This window comes from Stigmatopora nigra, chromosome 2 (genome assembly GCF_051989575.1).
Source record: "Stigmatopora nigra isolate UIUO_SnigA chromosome 2, RoL_Snig_1.1, whole genome shotgun sequence".
NCBI classification, from domain to species: domain Eukaryota; kingdom Metazoa; phylum Chordata; class Actinopteri; order Syngnathiformes; family Syngnathidae; genus Stigmatopora; species Stigmatopora nigra.
The window spans coordinates 11728110-11749274 of record NC_135509.1 but is presented as its reverse complement, the minus strand read 5'-3'; the positions used below and the strand labels follow the sequence as shown (position 1 = coordinate 11749274).

At 39.4% G+C, this 21165-nt stretch overlaps 1 protein-coding gene across 2 annotated transcripts; it reads left to right on the top strand.

Moving 5' to 3' along the window:
* Positions 1-111: 111 nt before the first annotated feature.
* On the top strand, positions 112-20309 carry nup93 (nucleoporin 93). Of its 2 annotated transcripts, none has more exons than XM_077740332.1 (22): positions 112-272; positions 449-631; positions 1557-1674; positions 9357-9419; positions 10796-10924; positions 11454-11528; positions 12752-12844; positions 12935-13074; positions 13228-13360; positions 13612-13769; positions 13856-14021; positions 14173-14266; positions 16576-16767; positions 16838-16964; positions 17038-17110; positions 17518-17562; positions 17735-17851; positions 17943-18061; positions 18142-18259; positions 18369-18452; positions 18549-18677; positions 18871-20309. In XM_077740332.1, the coding sequence occupies exons 2-22, from the start codon at positions 453-455 to the stop codon at positions 18976-18978; spliced, it is 2460 nt and encodes an 819-aa protein (XP_077596458.1). In that variant the 5' UTR covers positions 112-272; positions 449-452; the 3' UTR covers positions 18979-20309. The 2 variants fall into 2 exon arrangements, with proteins under 2 accessions (XP_077596458.1, XP_077596449.1); XM_077740323.1 differs by having other exon boundaries at positions 18868-20309.
* Positions 20310-21165: the final 856 nt, after the last annotated feature.

Here is a 21165-nt window from a genome sequence, read left to right as displayed (position 1 = left end):
CTTTAGTCTACTAGTATATTATAGTATCCCCTTGTAGAACTGCACTACTATTCTTGACCAGGTGAGGGAGTAAAGAGATTATCCTGTCTGTTTTGGCAGGCGAGCAAGTGTCACATCCCGGGTAGTCCTATTGCCTCGTCCAATCAGCGTCTCCCCTGAAGTCCCGGGGCAAATAACAACCATTAGTGCTGGATATCGCGGTATATACTCAAGATATTTTCAGCAAGACGATCAGAGGAGTCCGGATTTAAATTCCTCTCTTGAAAAAACAGGTAAGAAGGAATGCATTACTGTAACTCCATGCGAAATAGTCAAACGAGTATCTGCAAGCGTGTCACTACTTGTCCATGTGAGTTAGCATTAGCATGTGAGGTAACGGCTCATCGCCGGGCTTTGAATGGAGCTGACACTTTTAAAGTAGCTAAAGCAATGTGTCACCAACCCACAGAGGCATGGATGCGGAAGGCTTTGGGGAGCTGGTGCAGCAGGCCGAGCAGCTGGCTGCAGAGACAGAAGCCGTATCCGAGCTTCCCCACGTTGAGAGGAACCTTCAGGAAATCCAACAGGCGGGCGAGCGGCTTCGATCCCGCACGCTCACCCGCACCTCGCAGGATGCTGCAGACGTCAAAGCGTAAGAAATGAATCCTCAAATTAACTTAAACGTAGTCGAATGACTTAAAACCTCGCATTACGTGGTGCCTTCCCTGATCTCATCTCATTTTCTCAACCGCTTTATCCTCACTAGGGTCGCGGGGGGTGCTGGACGCCATCCCAGCTGACTTGGGGCCAGAGGCGGGACACACCCTGAATTGGCCAGCCAATCGCAGGGCACAAGGAGACAAACAACCATTCACGCTCACACTCATACTAAATAACAATTTAGTGTCCAATCAGCCTACCATACATGTCTTTGCAATGTGGGAGGAAACCGGAGTACCCGTAGAAACCCCACACAGGCCCGGGGAGAATATGCAAACTCCACACAGGTGGACCGACCTGGATTTGACCCCAGGTCCCCCACCGTGAGGCAGACGCACCAACCACTTTCATCACCGGGCCACCTGCCTTCCAGGATGTCGTCATATATTTTATGGGGAATACTCTTCACGTCAAGAAATTTGACCACTTATTCATGTTGCCTACTTTAATCTATGTTTACTACTACTTGTGTATAATGTTCACATACTTTATATATTACTTATGTATTTATGATTATTTATTGATTATTTTTCCTGTTCATTTGTTTGTTTATTATTATTTGTGCACTTCCCTACTTATTTATGTTGACTACTCATTTATTATTTATCATTATTTATTGATTATTTGTTTGTTTTTTCACTTTGTGGTGATGCTTTAAATGTCATTAGTCTTGTATAATGACAATAAAAGCGTTCAAATCAATTTACAAAATGACAATTTTCATGGATAAACCACCTCTACAAACTTCATTGAGTTGTTCCAAAGGTCTAGGTTGCCCTCTTGTGGACACAAGGTCCAATGACAGGTCTTTGTTGCCTCAAAATGTGTTATAACCATTTTGTCCCTTCCTACCACAGATCTATACTCCTTGGTTCCAGAGGTTTAGACATCTTCCACATTTCTCAGCGACTGGAGAGTTTAAGTGCAGCCACTACATTTGAGCCCCTGGAGCCAGTTAAAGACACTGATATACAGGTAGGATTCACTCAGGTGCTTGTCTACTTCATTTTAAAACGGAATGCACTTCTAGGTTGTCAGTTCCTCAACTCACTTTTCAATGGTGCAATCTTTTATATGTGGAATGTAAAAAAGGGCTTGTTCTCTGTGACAAACTTCCAAGTTTGCATTGCCATTGACAATGGTACAATTTAAGTTACAAGAACATGAATGAAACTTGAGGCCCAACTGTGGTTAGTGTTAAAATTCTTGTTAAGCTTCTACTTTTTTCAGGGCTTATAATAAGAAATTCATTCTATTTGAAATACAAAAGCTTGCAGTAAATAATCAAGTTTCAGGGAAAGGTTTATTATCCCCCCCCCCCTCTTCTCTGATCCAATTTCATTTTTATCCTTAAGTGCACCCTCCCATTTCCATCTATCTCACTGTCCTGTTGTTGCACCAGGCGCAAGTTAGTCTGGGTGCTTCTGACCGATTGATTGACCAGTAGTGCACTTAGCTTTTGGCAATAAAGGAGAATGCACATTTATACACGAAAAGCAAATTGACTTGAATAATTCCCTCTGTGTGTGCTGACAAGCCACAACTTCACTTTGCCAAACAAATTCTTCTAAAAGGTGGTTGGCTTGACCATTAATGCTGCATAACATTGTCCACACAGTCATCTCATGATATTTTATGACTCATGGAAAAATGCAGTGTGATCATATAAAGAAGAAGTATATTTTATGACTAGAAAGATGTTTATCTGCATAATCCAATGATGGCCTATGGCACAGGTACTTAAAGCTATTGGCTCATCTCTTACCAATTTATACATGCGTACTCAATAGCTTTACCAAATATTTCAAATTGCTGGATTGTCCATATGAGTATGGTTATTGCGATAGCATGGGGAGTAGAAATTATCTAATGTTTGCTGAAATGTTAGTAACTTGTACTGCCTGTCTGCTGGTTGCCGCATATGAAGTACATTAACCCCTAAAAATGAGATATGAATGAAAAACAAAAGTTAAATGATTTATCTTAACAATTATATACATCCCTGGGCTTATGTCAGCTGGAAAGGACTTTAGATTCAGTGTGTGGCGAATTGGTTAGTGTTCTACAATTGATAACTGTCATCAAGGTATAAATGAAAGCACGGCATGTTTCTTGAAGTTTGTGTGTACGCTTGACTGAGTGTGTCAGGCATGAGTGAACCAATACACGCTTGTGTGCCTCCTGTGCGACACGCCGAGGGAATTGCTGTGTAAATGATGTTTCCATTTGAATGAACACAAATTAAAAAGGATTACAGAAGAAAGCTGTCGAGTTGGGGGTTGAACTCATTTGGACTTGGATTTGATGTCTACCATCTTTCAGGGATGTGGTCAAAGTGTTGAATTATTTTCTGACTAAATCACCAATTTTATGACCATATGATCATTCCTTGTACAGCTAGTGGTATCAAAATTATAATGTTCTTGATGACCACCAATTTTTGGAAAGTCAGAGCTACCTATTCTGGTTTTCCATTAGATTTTTTTCTCCTACGCAAGAGCACACAACATTGATGTCGCACTTGCATATTTTTGCACCTGAGTTTGAGACCAGAGTGCCGATCCCCATCGGCAATATATTCATTTTAAAGAGCGCTTCCAAATGTAAAATATCGCCATACTATGGTTATTATGATTTTTGCATGGTAGTTTCTTACCATTAGTTTCTCATTACAGTTAAGATAACGTCCTACTGCCAGCAGTCCTTATTTTGGCTGTTGCATAATTGATGTTTTATTTCAATAACCTTGTACAACTCAATTATGTTGTTGTTTTGCAGCCCTAAAAAAATAATAAATGTAACACACATAAGATATCTTAAAAATCTTTTCACCAGAATCGAAAGTTTGAAAATCGATGCAATTTCCGACGCAATCATGATATCAAATTGTTACTGCTGTGAAAAAGTACAGATACAGAATTTTCCAACACTAAATGAAAACCATTCTATAGTGTTCCAAAATTCTGGTGAAAATTCTTATTGTGAGTTGCTTTTGCCGCTGAATCTTTGAATAGTGGCAGAGAAAGGTTTAAATGACAAAGGAACTAGAAAAACAAAGAAATATGGAGCACCCCAATCAATTCATAAGCGAGAGTAACAGAAGGCGTGGAATGCTGAGAGCATTGCTGTTGGGGAAAAATGGCGTCTGGCCACAATTCATTGCATCTCAATGTCCTCAGCCCACTTTTCCCCACTGTCTGGCCACGCTCTTGTTTGCTGACCCCCTTTTTTTACGTCGACATCTTTTTATTCTATCATTTGTTACTTTCTTTCATTCCATTGACAGCTTTTCCCTTTCTGGCCACCAACCCCCGGCTTTTTACATACACACTCATCCTTCAGCAACTGGCTGATCGGAGAGCGTCTCCACACGTGTGTCTATGTGTCAGTGACAGTTGGACTCTTCCTGGGATTATGAATGAACGTGCATGTGTGGCACGTGCAGCTCCTCTCGAGCTGGCTTACACATAATGTCTGCAGCTATGATACCATATGCTGCCGTGAATGGGTGCGACTACAAGTGGTGTGTCGAGTAACATATTTGCTTTGTACGCCCCCCCCTCACCCATGTGTCTCTCAAGCCCTTCATTAACTAAACATGACCCTTAAGAGCACGATTAGCCTCATTTCAAGACAGGATGTCGGAAGCCATCAAGCGAAGGGGGGGAAAAATCCATTACTCTAATTGCATTGAGAAAAGGAAGGAAGGAAGGAAGGAAAGAATGAGAGGGGATGGGAAGAAAGGATGCAGAGGTTGATTTAAAAAAAGGGAAGAAAATGAGTGGTGTGGAGGAAGGTGGAGGCGGAGAGCTACCAGTGATGCTTAGATGAAGTGAGAGAGTATGTGAACCAGAGCAGGGATATGTGGCTGAGGCAGGGGGGGAAGTCGGCCGATGGTATTAAGAGATTCGCTATATGAAGCCATAGTTGCTTCCCATTCCTCCCCCTGTGTCTGCTTTCACAAATGGTATGGCCCTCTGACAATAAAACCACCTCCAGTTAGCCTCGATGTGGCACTTGCACTGGCTTCTCCAGGCTTCGTAGTCAATGGCCCACTTTGAGACAGGAAAGGGCTGCGGGCGGACAACTATGCCGCCCATACAGGGTACAGGAAACACGCCCCAGAATGGTGGCCACTGTCGCAGCAGTTGCCCTGACACGGAACGGCACAGAAAAATGGAGAAACCCAAAGGCGATGCTGGTCTTTTCTGTGCTGTCAAAGCTCAGAAGTCTTGGGACAGACAAAGAAAAGAATTTTTTTTGAACAATTCTTCTACCTTCACATGTGTCATCCTTTCTGTCAGGCAGCCACTGAGCCTGGGTGAGTATTGTCTATACACATGAATCTTCACACACACACACACATGCACTATCAGACAGGTATCTGCTTTGTCTCACCTGTCTGTTTTCTCTGCTCTTTTCTTTGCCTGTATTTCATTATTGATCATTGGCAAATGCAATGTAAGGTGAAGATACTTCACATTTCTATGACTGAAAATGTCAGATTACAACATCAACGTACATGTATGATGTATGATTATACTATTGAGAAGTGTAGTGTGGGTCATTCATTTCACACACACACACGTAAGTAAGTCAGGTCTTTGTGTCATGCCAAGTGAGGGCAAAATCATCATGCACTTACTTATGGGGACACAGAAAATGCGGTTGACTCCCTTTTTCCCCTTGTTCTCACGCAATAGTTATATTACCATATTTTATCACTGTAAGACTTAGTAAAAGTGGCAAATTTCCTTGTAAATCTAAATGGGAGGCTTTTAGGCAGAGACCAATTGACTAAGAAGGCCAGTCAATACAAGCCGGCACAGTCAACCAGCCAAAAGTCTTCATGTTAACGACGTATGCATACGTGAGAGTAACCATGCGTTACTTACCAAACATGCGTGGCTATATAATAACCTTTTTTTTTAAACCTCACTTTAAGAAATACTTTTGACAAACATATTACATATTACAAATCCTGTTGCGTAGGATAAAGATATTGTTTGAAACTTGGATTTGTTGTCATTTTTGTTAAATTGATTTAAAGACCATCCACCCTCAATTTGCTCTGTGTAATAATGTCTGTTGAGAATTTAGATGTTATATATTTGTATTTTTTTATAGTCAAATGACTGAATGCTCACTGTGGCTAGTAGTTCTATATATAAGGGTGGGGCATCCATTTCTCTCCTCTGGATACAGTATTGGGTGTTGAACAATGGTCAAGCCTTTTCTTTATATTGTCTTGTATTATTTAGCCTAATTTGTGTTCTGTTACACTAGCTTTTTTGACGGTGTGAGGCTTAATATATGGACATTTTTTGAAAAATTAGCAGTCTCAACTGTGATGTCTCATACTGTCATTTACTGACAAAATTGACAGTTGTCAAAAATGGAGTATTAGTGCTTGGACATTGTTTCTCAGATTGTTCTCAAACCAATTTCCCACTTCCCACATTTAAATTGTAATTGTCAGTTCGCATTTTTTTTTTAAACATTTACCATCTTTGTTGGCAATGAAGTCAGTAGATTTCTATAACAGTCAAATTTATCTTTTTTTTTGGTCACCGCTAGAGGCTACATTGTCAATATACATTTGGGACCAAAAACGTCTCAACGGCAAATTCCATTGGCACAGCAAAATAGCCACACCAAAAAAAAAATGTTTTGTTTCCCATTGCAGTTCTTTAGACTAATAATGGTAAAAATATATCGTTCCAATTAAAATCTTGTCATCCACATATGTGGACATCGGATTCTGTGTCATGGAGACCACACTTACTATATACCAAATGTTAAATAGGGCTTTAAATGCCCAAAAACAAGTCACTGTCTATAAAGGGTTGAATTTAAAATTGTCCAGGCATTATTATTATAATTATTGTCTTTCTCACCAACACATAAAAGCAGGTTATATAATCTAGCAATGGTCAGCTATTTAAAAGAGGAATCACCGAAGAAATTCTCTACAATAAAAATATGCATTAACTTCATATTTTATACCAAGTACCCTCATAGAATGGTGTTATTACAAACCAATGATTAAATAAATTAGTACTATTTGTTTATAATTTTATAGTGATAAGAGTTCAAAAGATTGGGCGTCTATTCCCCTCAATGGCACCCAATGATTTTCTATAAAGATGACACGTCTGACAAAATAGCTTTTTCTACATGACAAGAATTCCATTTTGTTCTGGACAAGCCAGGTCACTGGTGGTAAATTGCATTTATTGTTATATTTACGAGTTAAGTTGGAGGGTTGGATGTAATGATGGCAGTGAAAGAAATCTAGGACAAAGAGGACATGTGAATACCGGTAGGAAAATCAAGCAGCAGGTGGCCTTTATGTGGCGCACAAGAGAGATGATGAAGAGGAAATAGGAGGTCGAAAGTGCTCCTTTCCCTGTAAGTGAGCGTCCTCTCCTTCCTTGTTGGATTCAATAGCATTGCATCCTTCTTGGCACCCAGGATGAGTCTGTCCGCCTTCGACAGGGGAGCAAATAGCAGCAAAAATGGCGTAATTATTAAATAGATAAGCTATTATCTGACAGCAGCACCATAATGGGCTCTTTCATCAAGCTTGAAGTCGTTTGGTTACAGTACATAAATTCAGAAAACTACAGCTTTCCTCAGGGCATTTGAGGAAAAAGAGCAATTTATGTCTCACTGCAGATGTATTGATTTCAATGGCTGCAGAACTGTAAAAGAATAAAGATCAATCATTAGCCTCCTAGAAAAGGCAGTCTTTGCTTCTTCATTTTCGTCCAGTTTATGGGACGATTGTCCATTTGACTACTACTATACATGTTTTTTTAAATCACTCATTTTATTCAAAAAGTAATGTATTTTTGGAGCTCATTCAATGTGCAACCTTTATAAGATATTTTTGTTATGTTTAATTGGCAAATTTGAGTCATGTCTAACTGGAAATATACTCCTCTATGAGAACGGTATTCAGAGGCTTTGTATCCTAGAATGACGTTATAGCTGTCGAAAGAGTACATGAATCATTCCTTCAAATCCCAGCACATCATGATTAGAAAGGATTTTGATTACTTTTGAAATGAGTCACCGTACTGATGGTGTCATTTGGTTTTTATATGAGCTGTCAGAAAACAGCCTCCTTGGGGAGAAAAAAAACATTCAATTTAGTGGATTTGTGTTAGGGTTGGGCAATCTGGGCAAATAAAAAATGAATCATTTTTATTTTAGATTAGATTATAATAGATTAGAATTTTATTTCATTCCGGATTCGGGAAATTTCTTGGTTGCAGTAGCAAGACAGAAACAACACACAAGACATTGTATAACTTGGTAAAAAAAAAAAATCTTTTGACGCCTTTTCACAAGTTTTTTTTTTTGGTTAATCTGTTAGTTTTTAGAATATGAGGAGTGCAGCAAATGGGAGATAATGTCTCCTCTAAAAGAGCATAGCGCCGTACTTGGACACTTTGGCTGAGAGATCATTAATATTCCTTTTATTGTTAATGAACTCATCAATTTAGATCCCCAGGAATTTTGTGGATTTGGATTATTTTTTAGGCAGATTTGTTTGTTATTTTTTTAGTGGGTAACGGAACACAATGCAATTTGTTATAAACCACTTGAAGACACTCAAGATTGTCTTATTTTTGCAGGCTCTTCAAACTCTGCCTAACTAATCAATTGCTGTAAATGGTCTATCAAATATGCCGAGAGTGATCACCATCAATCTACATTTTTTAGCCATCTTTAATTCTCAATCTTAGGCATAATTTGTAGCAATTGCTCTCTGAATGTTTAGGCCTTTAGGGTGTCTCTTTACAGTATTGTATTAAGAATAATACTGATTTGGTTGCATTAAGACATGAATGACCAGCAATTAATTGCATATTGTCCTCTGATTAAATGGGAACATCCCAGAAAGTTTTTATCCTTTGTACATAGTGAGATGGTTTTATACTATTAGGGCATCATTTAAAGCCCTAATGACAAAAGAAATATTCTCCTCAGATGCAAATGTATATTTTTTTCTGTGCCAGTGTGTTACATTGCCATTTACTTTAAGGGGTGAAAAAGCATCAGCCACCTGCCATTTTGCATGCTTCTTAAAATGGCCGCTCCATATGCTCATCCACGGTCACTGACTTTCCTTCAGCATTATCCGAGTGCTGCATCATACACATCCGAATGCAGTGTTTGTTACATAAGCGCCACTTGCAAACGAACACTATTCAGATGACTAAATATGTCTTTAAAACACATCCAAATTAGACGAGCATAAGTACACATTTGATAGGGAGAGCAGCACGAGCCTGAGGAATATTTTGCAGGGAACGCCATCTTGTGCCGTTTTCAAAATGGAGTTTGTGCTGATTGCTGTCTCATTGCAAAACGTGTGAAGAATTAGCATGGCAAACTCTTTATCCGCGTGAAGTCGCAACTGCACCTTCCACTAATCCTAAACATGCTTGATACGCAGCGTCTTATTTTCCCGCAGAGGAAATGTCTGATGAATTTCTCCCAGTTGTAGAACTCTTTACATTGTTTATTTGTTGTCATCAATATTTTGTTCGGCCAAGCTAAGATGTCATTCTTTCTGCCTTTTCTTTCTCTCTCTGCCTGGCTTCGATTGCCGGACCCTCTTTCACCGCCTTCCCGTCTCCGTGCAGGGCTTCTTGAAGAACGAGAGGGACAACGCCCTGCTGTCCGCCATCGAGGAATCTCGCCGCAGGGTCAGTGCCCTCAAGTGTCTCTGTTTTTCCGCTTTGGTCAAGAAAAGAGCTCGAGATGTGTGGTAGTCCAAAGCTAAAGAAATCCCATTAGGACAAAGTAGTTTCAGAAATTAGAAATGAAATCATCTTTATCATCATTGTGTGTATTTTTACTGCCATCCTCTCTGGAATGACAGTATGGATTTGAAGAAATATATTAATTCATCGTAATGCCCAGAGAATCTGATGCATTTGTGACCAAAGAGGGCTTAGAATCACCCTTTTTCACGTCTGTTGGTTGTGATTTAAACCCTTTTCTAGTGGGAATCTTCGGAAAATGGTTTTGAATTGGTTTCCCTGGTGAGCAGATCTAATAGGCCTAGCCTTAAATTAGCTGTCGTTCCCATTATCTCCTTGTTCCCTGTGAGAGCAGAAAAGACTTATGAAGGGTCGAAACAAAAAGACTAAATGAAAGCTTGCATCTCGTAGCAGATGTTTGCATTTTGAACGCAACTGGTAATGTGTCTTTAATGTTTTATAGGGCACACATCTAAATACTAGGTAATTTGAAAAAAGTATATGAATAAAATCCATTTAAGAGTATTAGTATGGGCCAAAAACTTTGTATTTCAATTTTTTAATTAGTTTTAGTTTTATTAGTGATGTTTTAATGATTTCAATAATTTATATTTGGATTTATTCATGAGAATAGTTTATGAAAATAATATCATTAAAAATCATATATGTATATTTATCTATATCATTATAATTTGAGACCTGGTATCCAGATATGTGGACTTTGAATGTTTTTTCATGCTGGCAAGACTTGTGTAATTGTGTTTAACCTTGAGCCAGCCTTGAAGCTCCCTTGAAATCCCTTGAAATTTATTAGGTATTAAATATAACAGCAGTAATATTGCAAGAGCCAAAAAGAGTTCTACTGGATGAGTTACAAACGTCATAGAGACTTAACAGTCAATTGGCACACATTTTGCATTGGCATATTGCTCCAGCAATGAGCGGAGAGATTTAGGTAGTCCCAAATTTAACTCGGTTAATGGGGGCTCCAGTCCAGATTGGTATCTCCCTGAGCTGGTGATGGGAAGGAATTAATTATCTAATGTTCCCATTAGCTCACGTGGAGTCTCTGTGGAGGGTTAAAATAGACAATTCCTGATGGGGTTTCGCAACCTATACTTGTTTCTAGAGGCAGCTATCAACACCATTTCTTTGAGTATGTGTGTGATGTTTCTCCTTGTACAAGAATATTTACATGACGTAAGTGAACAATTTGTCCCTGTAAAACACTATTAATATCGATTTGTTAGTTTTCCTCTGGGTGTAGCACACATTGGCGTTTTGACTGTGCACCTGAAACGATGCAATGCATCTTTCAGACATTCCTTCTGGCTGAAGAGTATCATCGGGAGTCCATGCTGGTTCAGTGGGAGCAGGTAAAGCAGAGAGTTTTGCACACTCTTCTCGGAGCAGGTGAAGATGCCCTTGACTTCAGTCAAGATGTGGAGGTACTATGCAAGCCTTTACATTTGCAACAAAACAAAGTAATACAAAAGAAATATGTGGCCTATTTGCTCCCATAATAGCAACTTTTCCCAAAATAGACATCTAAATCCTGCTTTTAAATAATGAAGACAAAAGGATTTGTGTCTATTTTTGGTATATTTCACAGGTTTGACTTTCTCTGCTGTTTATTATAGCAGCTTCAGAAAGCATCATTTTTGCTCTCATTATGTCATATCTGTTACATCAAATGATGATTTCAGATTTTCACCCTAGCTATGTTTTATATATTTCCTAAAAATGATTTACCAATCTATCTAAACTTGGTGATCACCATTTCTTTATGCATTTGTAATATTATATTTGAACATATTCATGTGTATTCATCTATTATAAGTGGTGCTGATGGGGACAAATGGGAACAAATCCATCCTTCACAATTTTCTTGAGAATGAAAAGAACGTGTGTACATTGAGAACATTTGGTGCTTGTATGCATCACGTTTAGGTGATTTTTGGCATCTTTTTGTTGTAGCCCAGTTTTGTAAGTGACATAACGGCGCCAGGAAGAAGTGCTTTGGACAGTGTGGAGGTGGCCTATGGACGTCAGGTGAGTAAATCCATTGGCCAATCATGGCAGGACAGCTATGTTACAGTAAAAAACAAACAAACACTTTGCTTCATCATTGAGACACCTTTTCTGTTATGTTTTAGAAGTCAGATTCTTCCTCTTTCAGCAGAAACATCTGTGCTGGATCTAAATTATACTTTATGTCCACAGTGTTCTCTGGAGAACATTTGGAACTTCTCTAATGATCTTTTTAAAAGTGGCACCAAAACATGAAATTTTAAACTTATTTTTCACAACCTCAGATGCAGCCTTGTTTTTAGCAGCCCTTTTCAAAGATACCCTTTAGCCTTTGCTCTCATTTTTTTCAGCCCTCACCTTCATTTGCATTGTCTTGGCAAAGGGCAGGGGAGTGCATGTCACATGACTGACACGACCAAACACTGCTTGAATGCTGGCAGACTACACTAATTTGAAAATCTACCATTTGCGAAACAATCAAATCAAAATCTGCACTTGCCATTGGAAAAACTTGGAAAATTACCTTAGTCCCTATTTTAATGGAAATCCCTATTGGTTATTAAACCTATACATTTATTATTTTTCTAAAATATTGTTGGCAGTATGTGAAATGCAAACGCATCTGTGCTTTGGGAGACATAATGGAGATGACTCCTAACAATTGGTCATAAGCATTTCAGAATTTTAACCTTTTCATGCAGTGTACAAAAGTATTTGGATAAAATGAAGGCATTGCCTGATAATTTATGTGAGCTGTTTATGTCAAAGGGTAATTTGTTTTATATCTATATATATAGTAATTTGATTTTAAGTGTTATGCGGATAACATTGAAATGCACCATGCCTCGGCAATGAGGTCACAGTAATACAGATCAAACATATTGATTGATAGACCAACAATGGGTACATTCTGTGTCTCTCCCATTGCTTTTCCTCACCGGTTAGCCACTCTGACATTCCCTCTCTCTGTCTGATCCACGTCTTTACACTATGTGTCGACACATTGCATGCAGCATCATTTTTCTTGTTTTTGTCTTCTTTTTTGACGACCTGTTTAGTATCCTAATAGTTTTTCTGTTGTTTTTTGTCGTGAACCATTTCACTCGATGGGCTTAAGGTTATGTGTTTAGTAGGGAAGCTGGACATGTAAGGGTATGTTTTATTTTATTTTCCCTCATGGTGTAATACAATGTAATCTAGGTTATTTTCCTTTTAGTTTTTTTAATAACTGCCACTTCATTTAGATCTACGTATTCAATGAGAAGATTGTCAATGGCCACATTCAGCCCAATCTGGGGGATTTATGTGCTTCCGTCGCAGAAAGCTTGGATGACAAGGTAGTATCATTACATCTAACTGCAGATATTCTTCTTCTGTTTACATTCTCGGATGTTGGCATTTCTTATTAGCTGTAATCCTCCCTTTAGAATGTGTCAGAAATGTGGCTGATGGTGAAACAGATAAGCGATGTTTTGCTCGTTCCTGCCAAAGATACATTGAAGAGTCGCACTTCAGTAGAAATGCAAATGGCGTTCGTACGGCAGGCCATTGACTTCCTTGCAAACAGGTAAACATAAAGAATAAAATGATCATTTTATTCAATTAAATCTGGACCATCCTCATATACCTATTTGATGAGGTTTAACAGACATCAATGATAGCAAATGAGTTAATATTGCACCTGACTGAAGTACTATGGATTGTGTCACCTATCTTTCAGTTATAAGAATTACACCTTGGTTACTGTGTTCGGGAACCTTCACCAGGCCCAACTGGGAGGGGTGCCAGGAACGTACCAACTTGTGCACAGTTTTCTTAACATCAAACTGCCGAGTCCTTTGCCTGGCATGCAGGTAACACTTGCTTTCAATGTACCATACAAAGAGTAATATGAAAATGTTTGGGCACCCAGATTTTTTTAGTCTAAACTATTGATTGTATGGACCAGCAATTATATCAGAGAAACAGTAATTATCTGAGAAATTTTTAATCATGTATTAGATAAATTTGACTTAATTTATTTATTGCCCAAGACTAACACACACACACACACACACACACTGTCTGAATATGCATTAACTGTTAATGTGTGCTCATACACCAGGACGGTGAAATAGAGGGCCACCCAGTGTGGGCTGTGATCTACTACTGTCTCCGGTGTGGAGACCTAAACGCAGCGATGCATGTGATCAACCGAGTGCAACACCAGTTAGGAGACTTCAAAACCTGGTTCCAGGAGTACGCAAACAGCCCAGACAGACGGTCAGGAGCGGTGGCTTATGTTTTACATATACACACTTGAAGAGTCGCTCCTCATCTTCTGTTTTGCTTCGTGGCCATTGTTTTAGCCTCTCCCCAACTTCCGAGAACAAGCTACGCCTCCACTACCGCAGAGTGCTGAGGAACAGCGCCAATCCGTACAAGCGAGCCGTTTATTGCCTCATTGGGAAATGTGACATCAGCGATAACCATGGAGAAGTGGCGGATAAAACAGAAGACTATCTCTGGCTTAAGGTATAGTATTATTACAATATTCCTTCTTCACATGCTTGCAAATGGAAGCCCGCTCCCAATGTAAGGAATGGTTATGCAAATATTGCTGTGCTTTTTGACGTGATATCTGCTGTTATCTAAATTCCAATTGCATGATTCTTTCCCTCTGTAGCTGAATCAAGTATGTTTTGATGATGATGGCAGCAGCTCCTCTCAGGACAGGCTCACCTTGCCACAGCTACAGAAACAGCTGCTAGAGGACTACGGTAGGTAGAATGTCCCTCACAGTCTCCTAAAGTATACAGATCGAATGTTAAGAACGTCTAATGTCCACATTGACAGCCTTATATGTCCATTACATTTTCACGAGGAGAGTCTAAATGGATCAGACGTCTATTGCTGCTGGAACTGCAACTTGAGCATTTATAGACAATGCTCTTAGCCAGTTTGTTATGAGGTTAGGTTTTTTTTTCTTTTGTAATTACCAAAAATTGTAGTCATAGTTGAAAATACTATTTAACTTTTCAATGGGCTCGTGACTATTTGCTACATTTTTTTGCGTGCAATATTGTGGGAAAAGGGTGGGAAATTTGGGTTTGGCTTCCGTAACAATGTGGTTTGATGTTCAGATTCAAGGTAGGCAAATGCTTATATTTAATTACTTTCCACACTGTATCCATTGCATCACCCTCCATAAGTTACTATATTCTAATCACGACCTGACGATTATACTACTGAGTATTCTATTTTGGGGACTTTGGTGATGTTAAAAAAAACCTCACGGATGTCAACTGTCAGAGGCTTTTCACATGAAATATTTCCAAAACGTTTCTAAAAAAAAATGTAAAAAAAAAACTGCATCTGAAATGACAGCATGCCGTGTTTTCACCAGCTTTTTCCCCTGACTCTCTTCTCACAAAAATCCTGCTGCATTCCGATAAGACGGTACGCTTTTTTACGTTGCTTCTTCCAGCCGCTCTGCTCAGCGGGAATCGCAGCCTCAAGCCCCATCCCGTTTTCCCTCGGTGCCTCGGCTCCCTCCGTTGCCTGGCACCGTGTTCCCCGTTGTCGTCCATCTTGCTTAACAGCGGGACGCTCAGCCCAGAGCTTTTTTTTAATTCTCTGCTCTGTTTTTTTCAGCTCTCGCCCGCTTCACTTGGCCTCTCCCTGTCATTCCTTCTCCGCATCCTGCTCTCTGTCCTCTTCTGTCATCCTGTCTATTCATTCATTCTCCTCACACATGCTGTGTTGTTTCTCAACCATCTGACTTTTCCTCCCTTTTTTTCCACCCCCCACTTTACATTTTCTCTTTCGCAAACATCCACTCTCTTTATCTTTCTCGCTCATCCTTTTTTCCCCCTCGCTTGTCATTATTGCGCGCTCTCTCTCGTATGCTCAGTGCTTTTTGAACTAAAGCGCTGCCAGTCTGAGATAAGGCTCTAAAATGGCTGACATAGTCCACCCTGTTCTACTCCTCCAACTTGGAGGCAGCAAGAGGATTAGGTGTTATAATTAAAAAGTAAACTTGATGACTAAGTACCTGTGCATTAGCAAATTCTTCAAAAGTCTTCCTCTTACATGTTAGCTGTCATATTTTAAAACTCTCACAAGGTGAACTATTAGATCTGGGGAGTATAGCTCAATCTGTTCTTGTGGAAGTAATTACGTATGACTTTGTTTCTAGGTATACATTTAAAGCGTTGATACATCTTAATTGCATTTTTATCGTTGACGATGTCAGACTGTGCAGCAAATGGATTCGCATGCAGAGTTTAATGGAAGCAGGCTGTTTTCACCCTTATTTGATAAGTGTGGGCGGTCCTCTGTGATGTGAACCCAGTATGTTACTTATTTAATTGTAAAGTATAGAAACTGAAGTCTCCAATACAATTGTAAAGTTGTGTGTATGTACTGCCACAAATTATGATGTATCAACCATGTAAAAGAGGCTTCATTTCATGAATCTTGTCGATTGTTTTACTTTGGTAATGCGGAATATAGACATTTAACTCCTTCACTGCCATTGACAGTGATAAGAGGTCAAATCCATTTGAAAAGGGATGGGTGGCATTGAGTGATCATGTTATTTGTCCATTGACAGCAATGCACGTTCTGTTGCTTCTGGCCCTGCCAGTCAAAATTGATTCAACGACAGTCCTGCAGCTAATGAGTACATTTAAAAAAAAAAAAAAACAGTAAAAACAGTAAGGTTATTAATCTGTTGAGTGTTGTTGGTGGCAATATACAAAAGTCACTATTTTGTTGATGTAATACCAGTTAATTATGAATTAATTGGCTGTCATTGATGGCAATAGAGGGCCAATCCATTCAAACTGGGATGGTTGGCAAATGAAGGATCACTGTCATACCGCCCAGTTCAAATGGATTGGCATTTACTACTGAAAAACTCATTTAAATGGAATGGAAAAACCATTCTCTTGCTCATCTGTCATTGTGAATGGCAGCCATTGAGTTAAAGGCAATTCTGTCATTTTAACATGTAAAGCAAATCACTAAAGGTGTGTAGTTCCTTTTTAAGCTTTTTTTTTTTACACACATTCCTATTATTCAACAGGAGAATCCCACTTCTCTGCAAGCCAACAGCCATTCCTGTATTTCCAAGTCTTATTCCTGACTGCTCAGTTCGAGGCCGCTGTGGCTTTCTTGTTTCGCGTTGAGAGGCTCCGTAGCCATGCTGTACACGTGGCCTTGGTTCTATACGAGCTACGCCTGTTGCTGAAATCCTCTGGCCAGAGTGCTCAACTGCGTGAGTATAAGAAAACACAAAAAAAACTGGTTCAAGGTGACCTGTTGTTTGAATTGTCATTTATGTTCAGTGAGTCAAGAGCCCGGTGACCCTCCCACTGTGCGCCGCCTCAACTTCATCCGCATGCTCATGCTCTACACTCGCAAATTTGAGTCCACCGATCCACGCGAAGCCCTGCAGTACTTTTACTTTTTACGGTAAATTCACTGGCATTTATTTTTAAAAATCAAGTGATAAATGGTTTGTAATGCACACAATTTGCTTCTGCAGAAATGAGAAGGACAGCCAGGGAGAAAGCATGTTCATGCGATGTGTCAGTGAACTTGTTATTGAGAGTCGTGAGGTGAGTGCACTAATTTCTTTAAGACATTTTTTGGACAATTAATTACAAACAAATGTGCATAAGGAAATAAGGCAACTAATTTACTTTTATTTAATTAGGGATGGGCGAGTTTAAGCTTCAGAATAAACTAAGGTCTATCTCAGTGATCACCCAAGACATGATAAATAGACCAAATATGATGTAGAAATGCAAAGTGAGCGTAGTTTGGAAAATAGCCAACAGTCCCTCAAAAAAGTCCATTGTTGATAGTTTTCAAGCATTTCATTAGAGTTAAAAACGGGCATGAAATTTTGATGTGGCCCATAGCATGTTAATGTGCTGACTCTGCATTGTCTGTCATAACAATTATTTTTTGGATCTAGATTAAACTTAAATTTTCTTTCTGTCATTATTTCTGTCCATTGCAGTTTGATATGTTACTTGGACGATTGGAAAAGGACGGAAGCAGGAGGGTAAGATTTTTTTTTTGTTTCCCCCCAAAATAATTCATTGCAATTTTTGTTTGAAGTGAGCCATTACTTTTTTTCAAGGAAACTGTGGAATATTCCACTTGAATTTTGGCCCGGTGTAAGTTCAGCATTGTGCTTTCCACCTGTACCTGATTTGATCTTTGTCTCTCTCTAGCCTGGGGTCATTGACAAGTTCGCCGGAGACACCAGAGCGATCATTAGTAAAGTGGCTTTGGAAGCTGAGAACAAAGGTTTATTTGAGGAAGCTGTCAAACTCTATGAGCTGGCCAAGGTGAGTCCTCCTTGATCTTAGGATTGCTTTCTTTCACACCAAACCTCATTCACACCCTTCTGCCATTTCCTTTTGCCTTGGCTCCGAGAAGAATCCAGACAAGGTATTGGAGCTAATGAACAGGTTGTTGAGTCCTGTCATTGCTCAGGTCAGTGCGCCTCAATCCAATAAGGAGAGGCTAAAGAACACCGCAGTGGCTATCGCGGAGAGGTCAGGATACGCTGAAAACCCACTTTACACATTATTTGAAATTTTTCCAGGATTAATTTTTGGGGTGCCTCGTCTTATAGGTACCGGACCCAAGGCATTGCAGGAGACAAGTTTATTGACAGCACTTTCTATTTGCTTCTGGATCTGATGACCTTCTTCGATGAGTACCACACTGGTCACATTGATCGAGCATATGATGTGAGTGCTTCAGAATTTGTCATCGTTTTAAAGATAAACAATGCTTTTCCGTTGTTAGCGTAAAGAGTCGATATGTAAGGTTTAACACCTTTAATGTCTTCTCCACTAGATTATGGAGCGGCTGAAGCTTCTGCCTCTTAACCAGGAAAGTGTAGAGGAGAGAGTGGCGGCTTTCAGAAGCTTCAGTGACGAGGTGATGATGAGTTCTTGTATTAAAATAGAAACAATGCCATGGGTTATACATCTTTCTTTTGTTTTGATTTTTTTTTTCCTCCCACCGATTCACCAGGTGCGTCACAACCTTTCAGAAGTGCTACTCGCCTCCATGAACATCCTGTACACTCAGTACAAGCGTCTGAAGGGGGCACCGGCTGGCACCCCGGGACGAGTTCAGAGGACATTGAATGACAGAGACACGGTGAGCTTGAAAGAAAATACAGTCCAAGGCTCTCACTCATAGATATTCAGTCAGTGTTCCTGTATAAACGTCCCTCTATTCTTTTGCTTTTCCTGACTCTCGAACATTATTGTGTTGGGGTATTTTTTGACCCGTCAGAATTGAAGTTGCGTTTGTCTGTTAATTTCCACTCGGTGTCTTGTCCTCACAGCAGCTGCGAAGCCAAGCTCAAGCCCTGATCACCTTTGCTGGAATGATTCCCTACAACATGGCAGGAGACACAAATGCCAGACTTGTGCAAATGGAATTACTGATGAGCTGAGATGTCATAACACGCAATTATTAACAACAATGGGATGCTTTTGGTTACACCAACCCATTACCCCACACTCATTTTTTATAATTTCATTTTGATCAGGCAAACACTCATTGTTTGTGTCTTGTTTGTCATTACTTTATTTCATTGATTCATTTTGACATTGTACTGTTTCATATTTGTTCCCGCACATTATTTGAAATAAAAGTTATTTTCCGTTGTCTTTATATTGCATTTACTTTTGTTTTTTATTTTGGCCGATTTATTGAAATTGCTTTATTTGCTTGCATTCATCATTTCTGGAAAGAAATCGGCACATTTTCTGTGAAACTGATTTCCCCTTCTGAATATTGAACCTTTGTTCAATGCATCCCTTGAGACTCAAACCTGTCTAAACGCTTTTATTATTGGAAGCTTCATTTTCTATTTTGTTTTCCTCATTTTTGTATTTTCAGGAATAAGTTGAAACCTCAAACCTGTTACAACTGGTTATCAGAAAGATAGTAAAATAGTTGGAAATGAAAAATGAGTCTCTGGGTAAAAAAAACTATCTCCATGGGTAGCCAGTTGTGCTTTATTCCAATTCATAAAAACTACAAAGAATTGTTTCAGGAGAATGCAAATTTGCAGGTATTGCAAGTGTGGAAATGGAAAGCTCCTTCATACGTTGCAGGATACAGTCGGGTTTTCTTTAATGCTCAGTCCAGCCATGAAAATAGAGATGGTGTGAAGAATGTGTTTTGACAATCATTGACTGACTGCCATCGTCTTGTTAAGCAACACCCACACCACCACCATCCGCTCAACTATTCAGTATGGCTCACACTCTTATCCTTTAGACTGGCCTGAGAGAACACAGATGGAGGCTCATTCTGTCAGTGCTGCTCCACATACTGTACAAACATGAGGTTCAATCAGGGCCACAGACAGACTGAGCTAACAGCCACCATTCTGCTAATCCTGTTGTATTTTCCCACATAGACAAGGCACAACACTTGATGTCATCTTCCGTTATGGACAGTTCACTCCTTTAGAAAATGATGCAAGCATCCTGCAGCAGAAGACTCGTCCCTCAGGTGCGTGTGCCCCAGCTGGTGTTGTGAATCAGGCCGATGACAGACACCGCCTACAAGCCGGCTATTTCACAACACCAGGGTGGCACTGCACCACAATCGACAAGGAACTAACAAGATTTTTTCTTTTGTCTGATAAGCAATGGTGTATTTTTTTCTGAATTCTGTCTATCATAATGCGAATAGAATGACAAATGAATTTGCATGAATGTGTGGGCACATCAAAGTCAAATTTCATCGTAATGAATAAATTGGTACATTGAATTCTTTCTTATGATCTTGCCGACTTGTGAATGTAATGTTTCTTGTTCTATTTCAAATAATAATTCTTAAAAATATCTACTCTACCAGGCCTTCCTTATACAACTCCTGCACACACATACGCGATATGTAACAATATTTTTCATATTATTGGCCCATTGGAAATGACAGCGTTCCAAAAGAAGGAATAAGTGTGCCACTTTGTGTCACATGCCCATAGGCTACAAGGGGCCATTTACCCAGAAACCATCATTGCTCGTCTTCCATCTGTTAGTGACAGGAGCAGAAGAGGTTGTGGTTAATAGAGCACTAGTGATTGATGAAGTATCTTTGCAGGTCATCAATGCTGCAAGATCAAGCCTGAAATACTGAAGCATGATCTTCCACTGCCGTGTGCCTTAACCCTTTATTGGCCGCTCATTTAACTCATTGGCTGACATTGACAGGGCTTGACGTCCAATCCATTTTGACTAGGATGGTTGGCTGTGAACGATTTCTGCTATGCCTGCCTGCCTAGTCAAAATGAATTGGACGTCTAGTCTCGTCAATGGCATAGCCATTTCAGCATCCACAGGTAGTCCACTTCATTTAAATGAATTGGATGTCCATTGTTCAATGGCAGGCACTAAGTTAAATACTATATAATACATATACATTTATTTATATATTTGGAATCAGGTGGCCCAATGACCAAATGAAACAATATATTGAAATTTCATCAAGTGAGCATTATACTGATATCTACTGATAAAAAATACAGCCAAAGACTAAGTGAACGATTGAATGAGTGATTCAACTTCATTCTTTTTTATTATTATTAGTATAAAAAACATTAGATAATTTGGGTAATGAGCAAATA

Bases quoted from the DNA above. Each gene is read 5' to 3' on its own strand.
- nup93 (XM_077740323.1), top strand. From the start codon at position 453: ATGGATGCGGAAGGCTTTGGGGAGCTGGTGCAGCAGGCCGAGCAGCTG. The intron at 17,563-17,734 runs GTAAGATTTTTT...GTCTCTCTCTAG, and splicing joins AAAAGGACGGAAGCAGGAGG to CCTGGGGTCATTGACAAGTT. The intron at 18,260-18,368 runs GTGAGTGCTTCA...CTTCTCCACTAG, and splicing joins ACATTGATCGAGCATATGAT to ATTATGGAGCGGCTGAAGCT.